The 18580-nt window shown below is 44.2% G+C and overlaps 1 protein-coding gene across 4 annotated transcripts in view; it reads left to right on the forward strand.

Moving 5' to 3' along the window:
* PDE1C (phosphodiesterase 1C) overlaps positions 1 to 18580 on the forward strand; it is a 661967-nt gene that overhangs the window by 120383 nt on the left and 523004 nt on the right. For 2 of the 4 annotated variants that reach the window (XM_025380635.1, XM_025380639.1), the window contains exon 1: positions 2868 to 4069. The exons of the other annotated variants lie outside the window; for them this stretch is intronic. In XM_025380635.1, coding sequence (XP_025236420.1) covers positions 3985 to 4069 — 85 coding nt within the window. In that variant the 5' untranslated portion in view covers positions 2868 to 3984. Of the gene's footprint in view, positions 1 to 2867; positions 4070 to 18580 lie in introns of those variants that run through there. 4 annotated transcript variants of the gene reach the window in all.

Raw genomic sequence — 18580 nt, forward strand, 5'->3', positions numbered from 1 at the left:
GATACATTCTATATATGTTGTCTTATATTTTTCTAGAACTTTAAAAGTGAAAAACCAATGAGCAACAAGAACTTGCTATTAATATCCTTTCTCTTGTATAGAAACATGTAGTAGAATCCACCATCAGATTCACAGAGCAAATCAAAAGACTTGATATTAGCACTAGATTCAGAGAAGCATCCTGCCAGATTCTTTTTTATATTTTGTCATATACAGTTGTTATATTTGAAGGACATTATTTGATCCTATGAACTAATGTAGGTAATGAGTTCAGCTCTTCCTCTATTTCTTGCAGTGAAGACAGGATCACACATTACTTCTTGGAGGAAATTAATCTTAACCTAATTAGTCTTAGCTATTGACTGGATCAAACAATTATTAGGGACCTTCTTCCCTCCCTGTTTCCCTTCTTTGTTAGAATGTACTCTTAGTTCTTCCATGTTAGAATCCATTCCAGTAGTTAAAAAAGATCAATTTCTCTCCAAACCCAAATTTTAAAGTAAATATAATAAAACTAGAAGTTACCCAAACCCTGACAGATGTAAAGTATACTTACTATAATTTTAGGAGTCAATAAGCATTTTATGTAAAGGGCCAGATAGTAAATATTTTTGGCTTTGCGGGCCATATGGTCCCAGGAACAGCAACTCAACAATGGCTTTGTAGTGTGAAAGCGGCCAGAGAGAATATGGAAATAAATGAGCATAGCTATGTTCCAATGAAACTTTACTTGTGGATACTAAAATTCAAGTTTCATGTAGTTTTAATGTGTCATGGAATATTATTCTTCTTTTGATTGTTTACAATCACTTAAAAATATAAAAGCTGTTTTTAGTTTGCAGATGCCACAAAAACAGGTGATGGGCCAGATTTCAGCTGCAGACATTAATTTGTCAAATCCTGCTCCAACTACCAAAGCAGATGATTGACACATCTGCTTGTCTGTCTTGGTTTAGTTTTCTTACTTCCTAGGCTTTATTGAGTGAGCATTTCTGAAAGAGCAAACAAAAGCAGTGCTTCTTTTGATCTCAGTCTTGAACTCATTCTTTCTTGACTTATGTAATGGTAGCATTCAACTTCACTTGGTTTGGTGTGAGAACCCAAAGACTGAAAAGGCTGCTTTAAGAGTTTGCACTTGAAGCAGTGCATTTTAGTGGTTCTGTAGGTGTACAATCTCTAAAACCAGGGAGAGAGATAATGATTCTGGGGAGAAGCAGTTTAAAAACAGTTCTAATTATTCAGGCAAGTTATTTTTACCAGACTTTAGGGGACAGAGAAATGATTGCATTTTTATTATTTTTATAGGTTATATTTCAAAAAGCTTTTCTGTTAAGATGATTAAATACTAAGTTTTAATTTCACTCACTTACGCAAGGAAAAATTCCATTTCAATAGACTTTTTCTTTCTTTTTTTTCTTTTTTAGATAATTTACTACAGGAGACTTAGGCTCTCAGCTGAGGACTTATTTTGGCACAAAAAAAGACATGTTGTTCACTTAGAAGCTTGGTAAGATGAGAGAAATACAGGGAAAGGGGAACTATAAGAAACCTTTGGTGGTTACTATATTAAAAAATACATAATATTAAGGTCAGGCATGTGTCTCATTCTTGTAATCCCAACATTTTGGAAGATGGAGGCAAAGGATGACTTCAGCTCAGGAGTTCAAGACAAGCCTAGGCAACATAGTGAGACCTTGCCTCTACAATTTTTTTTTTTTTATTTTTTTTTTAAGCAGCCGGATATGGTGGCGTGTATCTATAGAGCCCGCTACTTTGGAGGCTGCAGTGGGAGGATCACTTGAGCCCAGGAGATCGAAGCCAGTGAGCCATGATTGCACCACTGCACTCCAGCCTGGGCAGCAGAGTGAGACACTGTCTCAAACACAAACAAACAAAAAACCAAGCCCACATTATATTACATGTAGTATATATAAAATGTTACATATAAAAATTCTCTTCACCCGTAAAATTAATGGTGGCAACAATAACTAAAATACATTATTGTCACAGAGAAGAATTTTCCATGGAGTCTATGTAATAAAATCTGGGAATCAGCAGTGATTGCAATAATTGGATGCGTATTGTGTGCCTAGGTTTTATGCCCTTACTCCTACTTAATCCTCATTGTCAGAGAAGGAAAGTAAGATTCAGGGAGGTCAGACGGCCATGTAGCTGGTAAGTGGTGGAGCCAGCTTTCAGACCCAGGTCTATCTGTGAGCAGAGCCCTTTTCATGCCTCCATGTTGTAACAGGTTCCAGGCGTGGGTATTCCAGTCTCAGGGACTACATGATGATTTTGAAACACCCCTGACTACATGCTGAAATATGCCATTCTATGTGGCATGAGGTTCGTGACACTGTTGGTTGCCTTTATGATTAATTAATCTTGCTACAACCTAACCAGACCATGTGAATATGGTTCTAGGTCTTCCCTGAGAGAATTTACAACTGAAGTGTCAACTACACTCTGACACAATTCAATTTCTTTAAAAATACATGGTGAATTGAAAAAGATTAAATTCTGGGGACATACATTAACCTAGGTTCCAGTAGGCTTGGGGGTTTTAATGGGCCCCCTGAAATTGTATGTAGAATACGGTACATGTGTGTCTGTGTGCTTTTTTTGGGACAAGGTTTCTAATCTTCATTAGATTCTGAAGATATGTGGAGCCATTACCCTCTAAACTCAACTGGAATCAATTAGGAATATACCTGGTTAATTCTTATTATTGGCAAATGTTTGTTAAGTGTGTCAAATTTCATCACAAAAATGAGGCTAAATTAATTGTAGTCTCACAATAGCTTGAGCACAGGACCCTTATTCCACATTGTTATACCGCGGACTCCTCTGTGGGACTCAGCTCTGGTCTCTTTTCCCATTGGCATCCGCAGCCCCTAACAGCACTGCAACTGTAAATCCTCAATAATTGCTTGCTGATCGGTGGGAATAATTTTCCCAGTATAAGCCTTGCCTAACTCGGTCATTTCAGGCACTGGAAAGGCCAATGGCCAACGTGGCATCGTCATAAAGTGAAATTTCTGCCTCCTAAGTCCGCCGCTTCCTTGTGTAGCACTTTCCTCAAGCCCCACCCAGCCTCAGTTTCCTCTCCTGTAATAAGAGCGTCAACTATGGGATTGGTAGATATCTTCCACATCAGCAAATTCCAGGAGTCTATCACATTGGGCAAACCCAAATTCGAAAGGTCAGGACAAGCTATTTGGAATGGATGGTAAGGGGCGAGTTCTAATTCGATTCTACATTTCACATCAGAGAGCCTCGGGTGACTTTCAATTACCTTCCTGGGAGGGACAGTGGAGAAGGAACACTATCGGGGCTCCAGGTCAGTGCTGGGGACAGTGGCTGGGAGGAAGTGGGCGTGGCGATTTTCCCGACTTCCTTGTTTGGAGTAAACTTCGGCAACATCTGATGGCTAAGGGGTTTGCTTTTCCATCTGTTGATGTGCTTTCTGGAAGCTCCCCGGTCTGCCAGAGAAAACATATCCAGAAGACGCACGACGCCAATCCAGCCATTCCCTTGGGTCCCCAAATCCCCCCAGCCACCAGAGACGGAAGGAGAAGCTGAAGTGGAAAACAGACGTGCCTGGGGCGCGCGGACCCCGCGGCTGGCAGAAAGTAGCGTGGCCAGGCAAGGACCTCCGCGCCCACCCGTCAGCCCCGTCCACGCGCTCGGGCGCGCGTCCTCCCTTCCTGACACTCCTCTTGCCGCCTCTGGAGCTTGGAGATGGGACAGTCGCGATGGCTCCTGCCTCCGCCGAGCTCCTAGCCCTTTAGCTGTTGACGTTGGGTCCCCGCGCTTGTCTCCAGGCACTCAGCTGCCAGCGCGCGGCGGGGCTGAGGGTGACAGCGCGGCGCGGCCGGGGCAGGATTCGCGCCGAGCCCCGGGCTGCTCACTCCGCCGTGGTGGAGGAGGGGACCGCGGACGCCGCTGGTTGAGCTGCGAGGTCCCTGCCCGGCCGGCCGAGCCATGACGGACGCCAGCAACAGGAAGGAGGGCTTCAAAAAATGCCGGAGCGCCACTTTCAGCATCGATGGCTACAGCTTCACCATCGGTGAGAACTTTCCACCCCTCTCTGACTCCTGGCTCGGAAAAACGCCCTCTCCGGTGGCGGCCAGAGTTCCTTTCTAAGCGGGCAGGGGGAGCTCAGGGGTTGGGCTGGGGCCGGAGGGTGCTCGCCGGGCGGGAGTCCCCGGGAGCGGCGACAGGGTCGGGACAGAAACCGCACCCTGGGCTGTCTCCCGGGCACTCCTCGCGGGCTCCGACCCGGCGTCGCGCGGAAGCTGGTTTTCAGCATCACACCTCCCCGAACCGCTCAGCTTCCTGGCTGATTTTAATAACGCAGGCCGGGGGACAGGAGGGGTGGAAATAGGGCTGGAGACGCTGCGATGGAGAGATGAAGGTAGGAGTGCCGAGAGAGGGAGACAGAAAGCGACAGGGAGATGTGGACATAATAGAGACACACAGAGCAGTAGGAACATCCAGACACGGGGACGCTGATAGAAACACCTAGACTCCAGAGATAGAGACGGACATCAAGACAGGCTAGTAGAGTGACAGAGACGTGGAGACAAGGGACTGAAACAAGAGAGGAGAGGCTGAGAGAGGCAGAGACCAGGGAATTCAGAGAGAGAGAGAGAGATTGAGATTGAACAATAGTTTCTGTAAAAGTTGAAACAAAGGAAAAGGGACACATGAAGAGAGAGAAGAGAACAGAGAGATTCAGAAAAATAAAGCAGAAAAAGAGGCCAATTCAGTCTCAGAGAGAGAGGCCGCAGGGAGGGGGGATCGTATGTCATGCTACCGAAAGTATTGGAGAAAAAGCTGTGATGTCTCTGAGCTGCAGGTGGTGTTTTCCTCTCCTGCCCTTGGGACTCCCGGTGGCTCCTGTTTTCTTTCCCCCAAAACCCGTCACCAGGAGGAGGACCACAGGGGGTTGTGGGGACCCTCAGGGAGCAGCAGGGCCACAGGGTTGACCCTCTGGAAGCCTAGCATTTGAAGAGGTGGGTCCTTGATACCTTCCGCCCCATGCCGTGGCTGTTTTGAAACAACTTGTCAGGGATTGCCTCCACATCTTCCTTGGAGGTGAGTAGAACTAAAATCCCACGTAGAGCCCTGGAGGCCTGCTCCTTGGGACTTCAGCCTCTGGAGAACAGCAGGACAGAGGCAGGAGCCACTCTGATTCCTACTTTTGGAAGTACTCAAGTTACTGTGGTCTTAATCTGAACTGAACCTCAAAGCCTTTGAAAACGAGGGGGTAGATTATTTTGCTTTCTGTGGGCTGTGTCTGCTTGGATGTGTATCAGGAAAGTACCAGGGCCAAGAAGAGACCAAGGAACGGAGCTCATCTGGGGGCCACTTTTGTTCTTACTGAAGTAACCCAAGGTTTCTGGGGCATGGACTCAACACTTGCCCTTTTCCAAACGTACCAAATCCCACCCCTCTGAGCCTTTGCCTAGGCTGTTCCCGCAGGCAGGAATGCCATTCCCTCAGCACAGCATTGAGAAATCTTGTCTATGCTTCAGATCCCAGCTCTCACTTTCCACCTCTTCCACTGTCCATCCCCATCAGAAAGAATTTCTTCCTTGGCACCCCCTCCAGTCTGGGAGTTCTCTGTTGGAGCTCACACCCTGCCTTGAATCAGTTATTTAGGCACCTGTTGGTAGTCCTCATTGCATGAGAAATTCCTTAAGGGTGAGACTGCTTATGTATATTTCTCTCTCAAATGGTGTTGGTGGGTGCTAAGGGAGTGTTTGTAGAAAAGAATTAAAGGTTGCTAAAGTCAAAAGTGTTTCATTAATAGATCATTGTCATGTTAAATTGGTTTTCTTGACTCTGGTAAGAAAATTCTCAAAAGTTATACCAGGTTGTCCTTATGAGATCTTATCCTCCAAAGTGTGGCTTTCTCAAATCCAGGATCATAGTGTGGTCCTCCTCCTCCTGACATTTTCCCTTTCTGTTAGAAGAGATGGTCTAGCAGATTGGTATGGTCTGGTGGTCAGTAGAGACTCTAAAAATGAGCTGGTCACTTCCAAGTGCGATAGCTGCCAACTTATTTCAGATTGCTGAGAATTTATTCATTCACTTCTTTCTGCTTATTCTTCTTCCCTCCCCCTTTCCACATTTATTCAATTTTACTATATTAAGAGATACAATTTAGTGCAATGCCTGCCACACGGCAAACATTCAATAAATGGTAATTGTAATTATTCAAGGCACTAAGCTAATATCATGGAGAGTTTATGAAGATAAATCAGACTTAGAATCTGTGTTCAAGGAATTTGTATTCTTGGGGCGATGTGATATGTTCATATATAACCATTTTAAAAAGCAGAAATTAGTAAGTTGCTAGAGAGACATTTAAGAAATTTTAGGCCAAGTTTAGAAAATATAATAATAAAAAAGGAAGAAAGAAAATCAACTGTCATTTTATCATCCAATGCTAAATATTAATAATTCTTGTATATACTTCTAATATGTACATTGTTTTTACAAAGTGAAATCATATTTTTTGAAAAATGTGTTATTAAAAATACCTTCTTAGTTTTGTTTCATGCTATATATAAAGTATTTTAAAAATCAACTTCCTAATGTTGGCTACTTAGGTTACTTTTAATTTTCACCATAATAAACAGTGATAAAAAACTAAATTTATGAGTATATCCATGAGTACTTTTTTTGAGACAGAGTCTCTCTCTGTTGCCCAGGCTGGAGTGCAATGGCGTGATCTCAGCTCACTGCAAGCTCCACCTCCCAGGTTCACACCATTCTCCTGCCTCAGCCTCCCAAGTAGCTGGGACTACAGGCACCTGCCACCACGCCCGACTAATTTTTTTTGTATTTTTAGTAGAGACAGGATTTCACTGTGTTAGCCAGGATGGTCTTGATCTCCTGACCTCATGATCCACCCACCTCGGCCTCCCAAAGTGCTGGGATTACAGGCATGAGCCATTGTGCCCAGCCCATGAGTACTTTTTAAAGATAACCTTCTAGAAGCTTAATTGCTTAGTCCAAGAGTATGAACATTTTTAGGAACTTTAAAACATATTGCTCAACTGCCTTCTGAAAGGATTTACCAGCTTCTACTCCCATCAGCAATGTTTCGACAGCTCTGAAAGGTAGCTGTTTTGACCCCTGTTTTAGGAGAAGAAACTCCCAAGACTCCAGAGGAAATAATTTGCCAGAAGACATACAGCTAGGAGGTGGCAGAGTTGGGTTCAAACCGCATCTGCCCTGACTCCTCAGCCTGGGGTTTGTCCCATACATCATGCGGCCTCCCACAATGGACTTTATTTCTGCTGGACCCTCGGGACTAGCCCATCATCCTGCAGAAGAGAGATCTGGGAGTTTGTTAGCTCTGCTTAACCAGCCAAGGCTGGGGCAAAACCAGAAAGAGATGGGACCATTGCTGCAGGTGGGACAGGGTGGGGTTGCTGCTCCCTGGAGGAAGATCAGGTAGAAGAAACAAGGTTAGTTAATCTACCTTACTAGACTCCCTTAGTCCCATGCTTCCCTGTCCTGGGGCAAATGATTTTGCATCCTCTTTATGTAATTTTCTCAGGTCATGAAATGGGTATGTGGTCAAGAGGTCTGGGAAACAAGACTATGAGATTGAACACGTGCCACATTCAAGCAGTGACTTTCAAAGCACCTTGATGCTTTGAGAGTTCCATCCCTGGGAAACCATTGAACTTATGATGATTGCAGCAAGTGATTATTCTGATGAGCATAATTGAAGGCCATATGTAGAAGTGCAAGTGTTAATTGACTATGGTGTGGTAGTACTTGTGAAGGAGCATTTGCATATGAAGTGAATGATTGGGGTGCGTAGGTGCAGTACCTTGTATTTCAGAAGAACTTTCCTTCTGGAGTTTGGATGTCTATTTGGGTTTGTATTAAGTCATTCACAGATTCTTGCTCTCTCCAGAAGGCTGCCTGAAATACAAACAAACACCTCCCCCTCAAAATGATGTATGTCTGCCAAAAACAAAAGCACATTATTTCTTTTAAATCACCTGAGTGGGCCCCACTCGATCTCTTTTGATGCTCCTCCCTGTTCATTTTACAGATGAGAAAATGGGACTGAGGGAGGGCCCATCACCTCCTGGCCTCGGTGATGACCTGTAGGGTGTCAGAAGGAGGTGGGTGAAACCAGAGGCTCAGAGGGATGTGAAGTTGGCAGAGTGAATGTCAAAGAAGCTGCTTCCTTCAAAAATGAACCTATTGGTGTTGTGGAAAATTCTAGGCCTGTACTGAAGAGATGTTGCTAACAGGGATGTGTTTCCTGTAGCAACGGCCACTGGCTTTTCTGCCTTGTGTTTCTCTCTTTGGGTTGTCCCAGAGGAGGAAACACAAGAAGCCCCTAGACAGCAATCAGAGGCTCAAGGGGCTGGGAGTTGGGGGTTCCCTGACTTACCCTTGGACAGCAGGGGATGGAGGCCAAACTGAAGGGGGGAGGTTTGCTAATGGATGCTCCTCTCAGAGGGGATCTGGGCAGGCAGGGCTCTGTGGGTGGCCGAGGCCTGAATGAATTGGCTGCGTACACTGGGAGTGTGGCCCACTCTCCAGCTGAGGCAGAGGCCCCTGGCCTCCTCTGGGGCATATGGTTGAGGACTTTCTGAGCCCAGACTGGTCTCTGTGCTCTCTCAGCTAAGTGTCTTGTCTGCCCTCCATCTGCCTGCTTAAACAAGCAGGCAGTCTGGGTGGAAACAAGAACTTTGGACCTTTTACACCTGGTTGGGAGTGATCGTGGGGAGCAAAGAACCCAGTAAGGATTCCAGGTAAAATATTCTATGGCCACCTCCCAGTGCTCATGGACCTACTTCTCTCCCTCACTTGTATCTTAGAGTCAGAGTCAGGTGCAGCAGGGTGTGGGAAGAGGAGTCTGCAAACGGAGGCTTGCGATCTCTGCTCTGCTGTTCATCCTCTTCCATTCTGCAACATGGGCAAATCACATTATCTCTGAGCCTCAGTTTTCTCACATGTAAAATGGGGAGTAAGATCCTTAAGTTTTGGCAGTATGGTGAGGATCGAGTGAAGGTTTGCATGAAACAACTGCGCTGTTAACTCTAAAATGCCCTCCAAATGCTTCTTGTGATTAGGGAAAGTTAATGCTGGTTAAAACCGGTTTATGCCACTTCACAGCATTTGCACTTCCACCGAGTGCAGCCCTGTCTTTAGCCTGAGGAGCTCTCATAATGGAGTTGCCATTGTCAGCAAACAATTAGAGTGCACGCTTTTAGGGGGCCAGCTGAGAGCTTGTATTTGCTGTGGGAAACCCTGGGCTTTGGAGTCACGCACAGATTTATCAAGCCCATCAGGTGAGCCATTTAACTTCTCTCAGCCTCAATTTTCTTCTCTGAATAAATGGAGGTAGTAACACCTTCTTTGTGGGTGAACCATGGCCAGGGGAATGAAGGGCCATACACAGTACCTGGCTGTCACACTGTAGGTGTCTGTTCAATGTCCTTTCCCTTTGCCTGAAATCATACTGTGAGTAGAGCTGGTGCTGGCTGGGAGTGGGTGAGAATCAGTGATGTGATCCCCAGGATTTGTGACTGCACTCTGTGGGTGGGCAGCCAGGATGCCCTGTACAACTGTGCTGGCCCCTGACACCAGATGAGAGTAAATGTCAAGTGGGTACTGGGCACCCTGCTGCCCTCCTATAGGCTGATGCACTTTCCAGAGCCACACAGTGTGCCCGGCATATCTTCTCAGCCTCCACAGACCTGGACAGGGTCCACCTGGGGCCATGGGAAGTTGGGAGTGGTGGGGAGAATAGTAACGAAGGAATGACAGTCCTGAGCTGGGCTTCGGGATCGGCCTGGAACACAGCAGGAGGAGGGGACCAGGATGGGTAAATTGCACTGAGTAGAGTCCAGAATATAACAGTCTCTGGAGTTAGACACTTGTGGTTCAAATCCAGAACCCCATCTTCCTTTGGTTGTGATCTTAGAGAGGTGGCATTTCATGGCTAATGTTAAGACTCCTAAGCTGTAAAATGGACATAATAAATAGTATCTACCACACTAGGGTAGGAAATCAGATGAGATAGTGCAACTAGAACACCTAGTAAGGCTGATTGATCCACTGGGCACAGTAAGCCTAGTGATCAGACAGCAATATTTTTAGGATTCTGAAATTATTTTAATTTCTTTTAGAATTGAAAGAAAAAATAAACTTTTAGATTGAAGAAAATACTTGACTTCATAGAATTTCAGTCAAGCTCTAAAGATCTGCAGTACAACATAATACACCTAAAAATTTGCTTAGAGGGTAGATCTCATGTTAGGTGTTCTTACCTCAACAAATAATAGAGAAGTTAAGAAAACTTAACATTATTATATTCTTCATTTCAATGCAATCCTAAAATATATTTTAAATTATTATTATTATTGTTATTTTTTTTGTGCAGGAAGGGACCCACAAAAGCAAAAGTTTCTAGGGCCCATGAAAGTCATAATGAAGCTCCAGCTTCTAGTACAGGGCCTGGCACAGTCAGGGCATTCAAAATTGTGAACTATTATTATTGGTAGGTTAATAAATATTTGCTGAACATAACACTGAAGTAGACACTGTAGAAAGGTGGGGGAACCATGGAGAAGAAAAGCACAGACTAGTAGAAAACACATACTGGACGCAGAGATGGGGTTAGCCCCTTACTAACTTGCTTTTTGATCCTGGGTAAGTCACTTAACCTGGGCCACAGTTTCTCCATCTGTAAACAAACTGGTTAAGTAAGGAAATCTCTGCAGTTCCTGCCTCTCCCGGAAAAGGTGAGTTTTGAGTCCTGACCCTGGCCTTCCCAGAGTAGATGAGATGCTGGGAATGGCTAAGTGAGGTACACCGGGGATTTGTGATGGATGCTTTGTAGAGTTCAGAGCAAAGAGGAGGCAAACTGCGTACAAGACTAGTTAAGAACTCAGAGGTGAAATTATTCATGAAATAAGCATACTACGCTTTGTATATACAGCATTGTACAGTTTTCTTACTTACAGTGAAGTTTAATAACTACTGAGCTAAACTCAAGAAAGGACCAAAGGCAAGTCCATGTGTAGCTGCCTGGGCCTTCCAGCGATTTCACCTATATGCTAACCATCAAATTCCAGTGGGAAATGGGGACTAGCTGGAGATTTCCAAGTGTCTCCGAGTGCCTGCAGGGCTAACTCCATTCTGATGTGATATGAAACCTTTTTGACTTCAACTCATGCTACAAGATTTGTTACGAAGAATAAACGTAAGAATGAATACCAAATTAATAATAGATATAGAAGCATCTAGCATGGATCCTGCTTGATAAGTGCTTGTTGGACTTGAGAGGCAGTGTGTGCAGAGATTAAGAGTTGGATTCTGGAGTTTGACTGCCTTGGTTGAATTTTGGCTTCACAGTTTATTAGCTGTGTAATTTTGGACAAGTTACTTAACCTTATTGTATTTCAATGTGCTCATCTGTTAAATGTAGACAATTACATTACCTACCTCCTAGGGTGTTAGAGGAGTTAGTACATATCAAGCACTCAGAATAGCACCTGGTACAAAGTAAGTTCTACATAAATGTTTTTATTATTATATATTTATAGTTTATATCCATTATAAGATATTTTCATAATATTTTTAACTTGGAAATAATAACCAACTCTGAGTCCTGCTTGATCAAATTACCATATGTACTGTTGTTTGAAAACCTGAAAGGATGACTTTGTCTTCTGCTTTCTGTTGTTCAATGTTGGCATTTTTCGTGTGCTTCACTTTTGTGTCTTTGGGTAATGATCTCTTGATACTTTATGGTTGTTCTTCATGGATCCATGTTCCCGTTTCCTCAGCTGGTTAACATCTTTCAGGATTTACTGCATCACTTGTGATGGTTTTGCAAAGCGAGTCCCTAGCTGCCAGGCCCTTGTTAGAATGTTAGTTCTCCTAGGCCAGGATGCCAGATGGAAAGGCAAGTGATACAGAAGACCTGGGCTCTAGACCCAGTTCTGGTACTTCCTATCTCTGTGGCTGTGGGAACGATCGTTCACCTCTGTGACCCTTGGGGCCCTCATTAGTAAATGGAGATAGCAATTCCTTCTTTGTTGTGTTGTTGAGAGGGTTCAAGAGGATGAGGAATGTAGGAACCCGGTGTGCTCTAGGTGCCTGTTAATTGGTAGCTGTTGGTTGTGATGATGGAGGGACTCTGAAATCAGGGTGTGGGCAAGACTCCCAGACCCACAGCTGCTTCCCTGGACGGTGCTCACCTGCCTGTCCCTGGCTGCCTCCACCTACCCTCCACCAGCTACTTATGTAGCATTCTGGCATGGCTGCAAGTCTATCTTTATTTTAGGGTAGGATTTCCGACCAGGCCAGGGATCTGGAGTGCCTGTCTCAGCCAAGCCGGGTGCTTCCAGCTGGGTCGGGGTAATTGGTGCCAGCTGCTTTGGGGAGAGCTGGTTGGCACTTCCTGTGCTGCTGGCAGACAGGCACTGGAGTGTGTTGGAACCTTGGCCTGAGAACCAGGCCTTCCCCAGGGGATCCTGGGCAGGCTTAGAGACAGACATGCTAGAAGTTGGTTTTCACTTGGTGGAAGGCAGTGTCTCCTGGACAAGGGTCCAAAGCACCCAAGACTCTGCCCTTGAGTATTAGGTCACAGTACTGCTGCCAGAGTTTGAGAAGAAACCACATTGCAGGAATTGATTTGCTGACTTTGTCTCTGCTTCCCCAAATGGCTGTGCTTCCTCTCTTCGTGGTAACTTCATAGAGTGGCTCAGGTATGATTCCATGGGCTTGGGAGGAGAAAAGGAGAAAAAACCCCTTCTGGACTTGCATGGACTATAACCACCAGCATTATAGATAGTCTAATTCAGTTTTCACAAGTTGAAATTAGACAGATGGAGAAGTGACTTGCTCAAGGTCAAAGTAATAAGTGAGGGTTTCAGTGCAGTTCAACTACAGGGCTCTTTCCTGGCTTATTTTTTATTTTTATTTTTTGGTTTTGCTGTGTTGGACCTGTTGAATTACATTATTTCATTTCTCAGACATATTGGCTCTTGGAGATTATCTCAATAAAACTTTTGTAGTGTATATGGTAGAGAGAATATCCCTTCTTTATCTTTGGACAAACCAGAATGTGAATGGATAAGTTGTCATGTTCACCATTTATGAAATAGCTGACCACTTATTTATTTAGTTAGTTTTTAGAGACAGTCTTGCTTTGTCACTTAGGCTGGAGTGCAATGGTACGATCAAGGTTCACCACAGCCTTGACCTCCTGGGCTCAAGCGATCCCCCTGCCTCAGCCTTCTGAGTAGCTGGGACTACAGGTGTGCACCACCATGCCCAGCTAACTTATTTTTATTATTTCTAGAGATGGGGCCTCGCTGTGTTGCTCAGGCTGGTCTTCAACTCGTGGGCTTAAGCAATCCTTCTGCTTTGCCCTCCCAAAGTGTTGGGATTACAGGCATGAACCACCATGCCTGGCCTCTGACCACTTTTTTTTTTTTTTAAACTTTCTGAGTCTTGTTTCTTAATTTTGTAAAGTAGGAATAATAATATCTGCATATGATGTGACATATGTAAAGTTCTAGCCCAGTAATGACAATTGCAGGTGGTTATAAAAATATTGACTCCTTCCCCTTCCCTTTTCTTCTTCCTAGTTCATGCCAAACCTGAAGGTGTTTCTGCTGGCTTAGATGTTTGCCCAGTAATCACAAATATGGGAACCCTCCAGGCCTTTGGAAGTTACATCTCTCTTAGAGGTCCTAAGAGAAAACTGGCATTGTTTTTCTCTGACTTTGGGCCCAGGGAACACACATGAACACAATAGGATTTAAGCAGTGAGTGGGAAAGTGAATGGATTTCTTTTTTAAAGTGATTAGTTTACAGTTTCTCAGAAAGGTCCACTGTATCTAGTGACTCACCTTTAACAATTGGAAATTACTTTAGCTTTTCAAATTGTATTGAGTCAGTTAGTATTGGAGAGGAATCCATCATCTCTTAAAGAGGGAGCCAGCAGGACTTGAGTCAGACTAAATCCCAATGATCTGCTGGGCCCCATGGAAACCCAGTTTTCCAACAGGATGCATTTTCTTCCTTTCTCGTCTGGGTCATTCATGAGGCCAACTGTTTAAAACAGTGAAAAGTGTTTAAAAGATGCAGAATTTAGTCCAGTTGTGTAAGACTGTAAGCCTGGTCTTAGTGACTATTTCAAGGAGGCTATTTTTTTTTGGGTAACTATGCAAACCATTGCCCTCATGTTGCTGATGATAATGAGAGGCTTTACTATTGGTAAACATTCCCAAACATCAGCTCATTTGATGCTACCAATTCCCCTGAAAGAGAACTATGAGCAGCTCTATTTCACAGATGGAGAAACGGCTACTCCAGGAAGTTGGAGTGACTTGGTTTCAGAACCATGACTCCAATCCAGTTTCTACATTTTGTTTTTTAAGACGGAGTCTCACTCTGTTGCCCACGCTGGAGTGTAGTGGCATAATCTCGGCTCACACCAACCTCTGTCTCCCAGGTTCAAGTGATTCTCCTGCCTCAGCTGCCCAAGTAGCTGGGAGATGGGGTTTCACCATGTTAGCCAGGCTGGTCTCGAACCCCTGACCTCAAGTGATCTGCCTGCCTGGGCCTCCTAAAGTGTTGGGATTACAGGTGTGAGGCACTGTGCCTGGCCAGTTTCTACATTTTTGAAAGCCTGGGCATTTGAACTAGAAACCTGGGAACCATTGTAGATTCCTTTTCCTGTGCAGATTCCCACCCTCACCTCATCTAATTAGTATTTAAAGTCTGTAGGCTTTTTGATCCTGCTGCCCTTCCGTTTAAAACCCAGGAGGGAGACTCCCATTGGATGCAGGATCAAGCCCACATTCCCAGGTAGGGCCCATGGGCCTTCCATGACCTGGCCTTTGCTTTTCTCTGGACTCGTACTTTGCAGTGCCTTGTCTGCGCATGGGCTGTAACCACTCACTTAGCCTGTCTTTATGCAGTGCATTCTTTATGGCAGTGATTGTGTTAGGCACTAGGAATACCATGTGAGCAAACAAGCCGGCCCTGATGACATGGTGCTGACAGCCTAGTGGGGCCCACAGACATTGGTATAACTGTGCTTCGTCCTCTGATGGCAAGGCCAGGGTGCTGTGGTCATGCCCAGCAGGGGTATCTAATCTGTCTGGGGATTGGGATTGGCTTCCCTGGTGAAGGGTGTTGGGGAGGTGATGGGAGAGCCTCCAGGTGGATCAGGCAGCCTGTGCAGAGTCCCTGTGGCTGGAGGGAGGAGATGGGATATGGAGGGCTGTGAGAGCATTAAGAAGAGACTGGAGAGGTGATTATGTGAGGCCTTATAGGCCCACTGGAGTGTTTTGTTTTTTTCTCCAAGAGCAGTGGAAGGCAGCTGGCCATTTTAGGGAGAGGGGACAAGATCAGATTTGTGTTTATAAACACACACTCTGGCTATGCTGTGGAGAATCAGTTGCTGAGTGTTTGCTGAATGTTCTTGCTATTATGTAGTAATAATAACTAGCCATTTCTGTGTGACCTGCATTCTTCCTTTGTATCTGGGCCTTCCTGTAGCCTTCTGGGTATTAGTTCTCTCAAACAAACCAGGCAAACTTTTAGGCTGCCAGAGCAGTAGGTGGTCCTTGGGGGCTGGAGGCTGTCTTAATTTTCCTAATTACTTAATTCATTTTTTAACAAAATGAAGATAGCATTATTAATTTTATTTGCCTGTAAAAATGATCCATGTTCATTTTAGGAACTCAGGAAAGAAAAGCTCATTATCCAGAGATGACCTCTGTTAATATCCTATCCTTGGTCCACATAATATTCTATTGCAGTTCTCTTTAAATGGGATCATACATGTTGTTCTAGTACCTGCTTTTAAAACTTAATTGTATATGTGGATATTTTAAATTAGTCAGCTCTCTTGGTCTCTCTGACTTAGTGCCTAGGCTCTCTTTTGTGTTTGTATCAGCTTCCCTAATCCTGAATGCCCCATGAGGCAGGTGAAACTTTTCTGAGTATTTCACAGCATGGCCTATTTTGGCAGAGGTGTCTCACAAATTATATGCAAATATATTTTATATACAAACACACAGCCCCTCCACACACCATGTATACTACTATTTTCTTTGTAATTGAGTGTTTGCTATATGCCAAACGCTGTTCTAACGGCTTTGTAAGCACTAGCTCATTTAATTTCTCATTTTCGAATGAGGAAACGAACACACTTATCCAGGGAAGTGGAGAGATCTGGATTTGAATCTGATGCTACAATGGTTATGTGAGAGCTTGACTATGCATGGGACATGTCAGAGGAAGTGCCCTTCTTACACCTGTGGGACACGCCTTGGGTAAAAATCCAAAGCACTTTTGGGACATCTAGCATCTCCTCTTAGCATCCCAGTGAGAGGGTTTATGACTTTATAAGAGGGAAACTGAGTATTAAGTTATTAGAGGTAGAATGTTTCTTAGAGTGTGTTTCAGCAGAAAGCTCAATCAACCACTCATTCCTTCCTACATTCTCTTACAAATATTAGTTAGTGCCTACTAACCTCCCTGCAAGTATAGGAAGATATTAAATAATTTTCTCTTTTTTTAAAAGCATGTGGGCTTGTGGGGAAGCTGACATTGACAAGTAACATGCTGAGGCCAAGTGCTGTTTAGGGGATTTATAAAGGATGAAGATAATGCAGGGGGAGGGGTTTGCAAAGGCTTGAACTTAGTTTTTTCCACTCTTGTTTGATCTTTCCCTCCCTTCCCCTCCCCTTCTCCTCTCTCCTTCTCTCCTCTCCTCCCCACCCCACCCCGCTCTCCCCTCTCTCTTCTCTTCTCCCCAGTATCACTCCCTTCCCTTCCCTTCTCCTCCCCTCCCTCTTCCTTTCTTCTTCTTCTCCCTTCCTTCCCTTCACTGTTCTTCCTTCCTGTTCCTTTTCTCCTTTTCTTTTCCTTTCCTTCAGCTTTATTGAGGTGTCATCTACATACCATAAAATTTACCCATTTTAAGAGTACAATTCAACAAGCTTTAGTGAGTTTACAGTTGTGTAATCATCACCATGTATAAGTACTTCATTCTGTTTTATTTTGAATAATATTCCATTATATGAACATATACATTTGTTTATCCATTCAATAATTGTTGGACACAGGTTGTTTCCAGTTTTTGGTTATTATGAATAATGCTGATATAAATATTTACATGCATGTCTTTATGTGGACATATGTTTTGAGTCTCTTGGGCAGGTTCCTAGGAGTGGGATTGTTGGGTTGTATGGTAAATTATTGTATAACATTTAGGGAACTGCCAAACTTTTCCAAAGTGTCTGCACCATTTTATGATTCCACCAGCGATGTATGAGAGTTTTTGAATAGAGTTTTAAAGAAGTAGGAATCAGCCATGTCAGTGGTTCTCAAACGCTGTAGCAACAGGGCTGGCCACATAAAAACCAAATGGAGAGTTTGTTAAGGATTTCTGGGCTCTATGCTCCGAAGATTCCAATTCCATAATTGTGGGTTGGACCTGGCAAGTGCATTTTTTTTCTTTTTTTTCTTTTTATTTGTGAGACGGAGTCTCGCTCTGTCACCCAGGCTGGAGTGCAGTGGCACGATCTCTGCTTGCTGCAACCTCCGCCTCCCAGGTTCAAGCGATTCTCCCGCCTCAGCCTCCCAAGTAGCTGGGATTACAGGCACCTGCCATCGTGCCCGGCTAATTTTTGTATTTTTGTAGAGATGGGGTTTCACCATGTTGGCCAGTTGGTCTTGAACGCCTGACCTCAGGTGATCTGCCCGCCTCAGCCTCTGAAAATGCTGGGATTACAGGCATGAGCCCCTGTGCCCAGCCTGGCGTGTGCATTGTTAGAAAGCTCTCTAAGTGATTCTACTGTGTTCCTTGTTTAGGAATCACAGAGCTGGATGAGATTGGGGATGGGATGGACAAGGGAGAAATTCTGGGAACATTCTAGACAGAGAAAACACCATGTATAAGAACAGTGTGATATGTGAGGATGTTAATAGCAGTAGGTGTGGCAAGAGAGAGAGCAGTTTGGAGACTCTTGCATTGGTTAAGACTTAATAAGGAAGCAATTAATTCATTGACATATCTGTCTAGTTTTCTGTGAAACTTTTCAAGGCGAACTAACTTTTTTGGGAATACTAGGTAGTAGGCTCCGAGTTTTATGCTTAATTTTCCAACTCTTTTGACTCATTATTATTCTCAGTTTATAGGTGAGGAAACGGAGGTTTAGGAGGTTAAGTAATAGAGCTGGGACTTGACACCAGTTCTGTCTGGCTCCTTCCACCATAGCAGTTTGCCCCTATTCTATGCAGAGCACTGGTGCTAGTGCCATGTGAATAGCGTCTTGGGATTTCATATTCATTGTAGGAGAATTCATTATGCATATTTTGCAATTGATTCCCCAGCTTGCTGTGCAGTCATTCCTATTTGCCCTTCTTTTCTATGGATTACAGGTGTATTAGATTTTCTGTAATGGAAATTACAATATTTAAATGTTCTAGGAGGATGCAAAATAAGATAACTTAGTTAAACACCTTGAGGCTCTAGTCTATGCTGGCGTTAATAAACGTCCTC

This window comes from Theropithecus gelada, chromosome 3 (genome assembly GCF_003255815.1).
Source record: "Theropithecus gelada isolate Dixy chromosome 3, Tgel_1.0, whole genome shotgun sequence".
NCBI classification, from domain to species: Eukaryota; Metazoa; Chordata; class Mammalia; order Primates; family Cercopithecidae; genus Theropithecus; species Theropithecus gelada.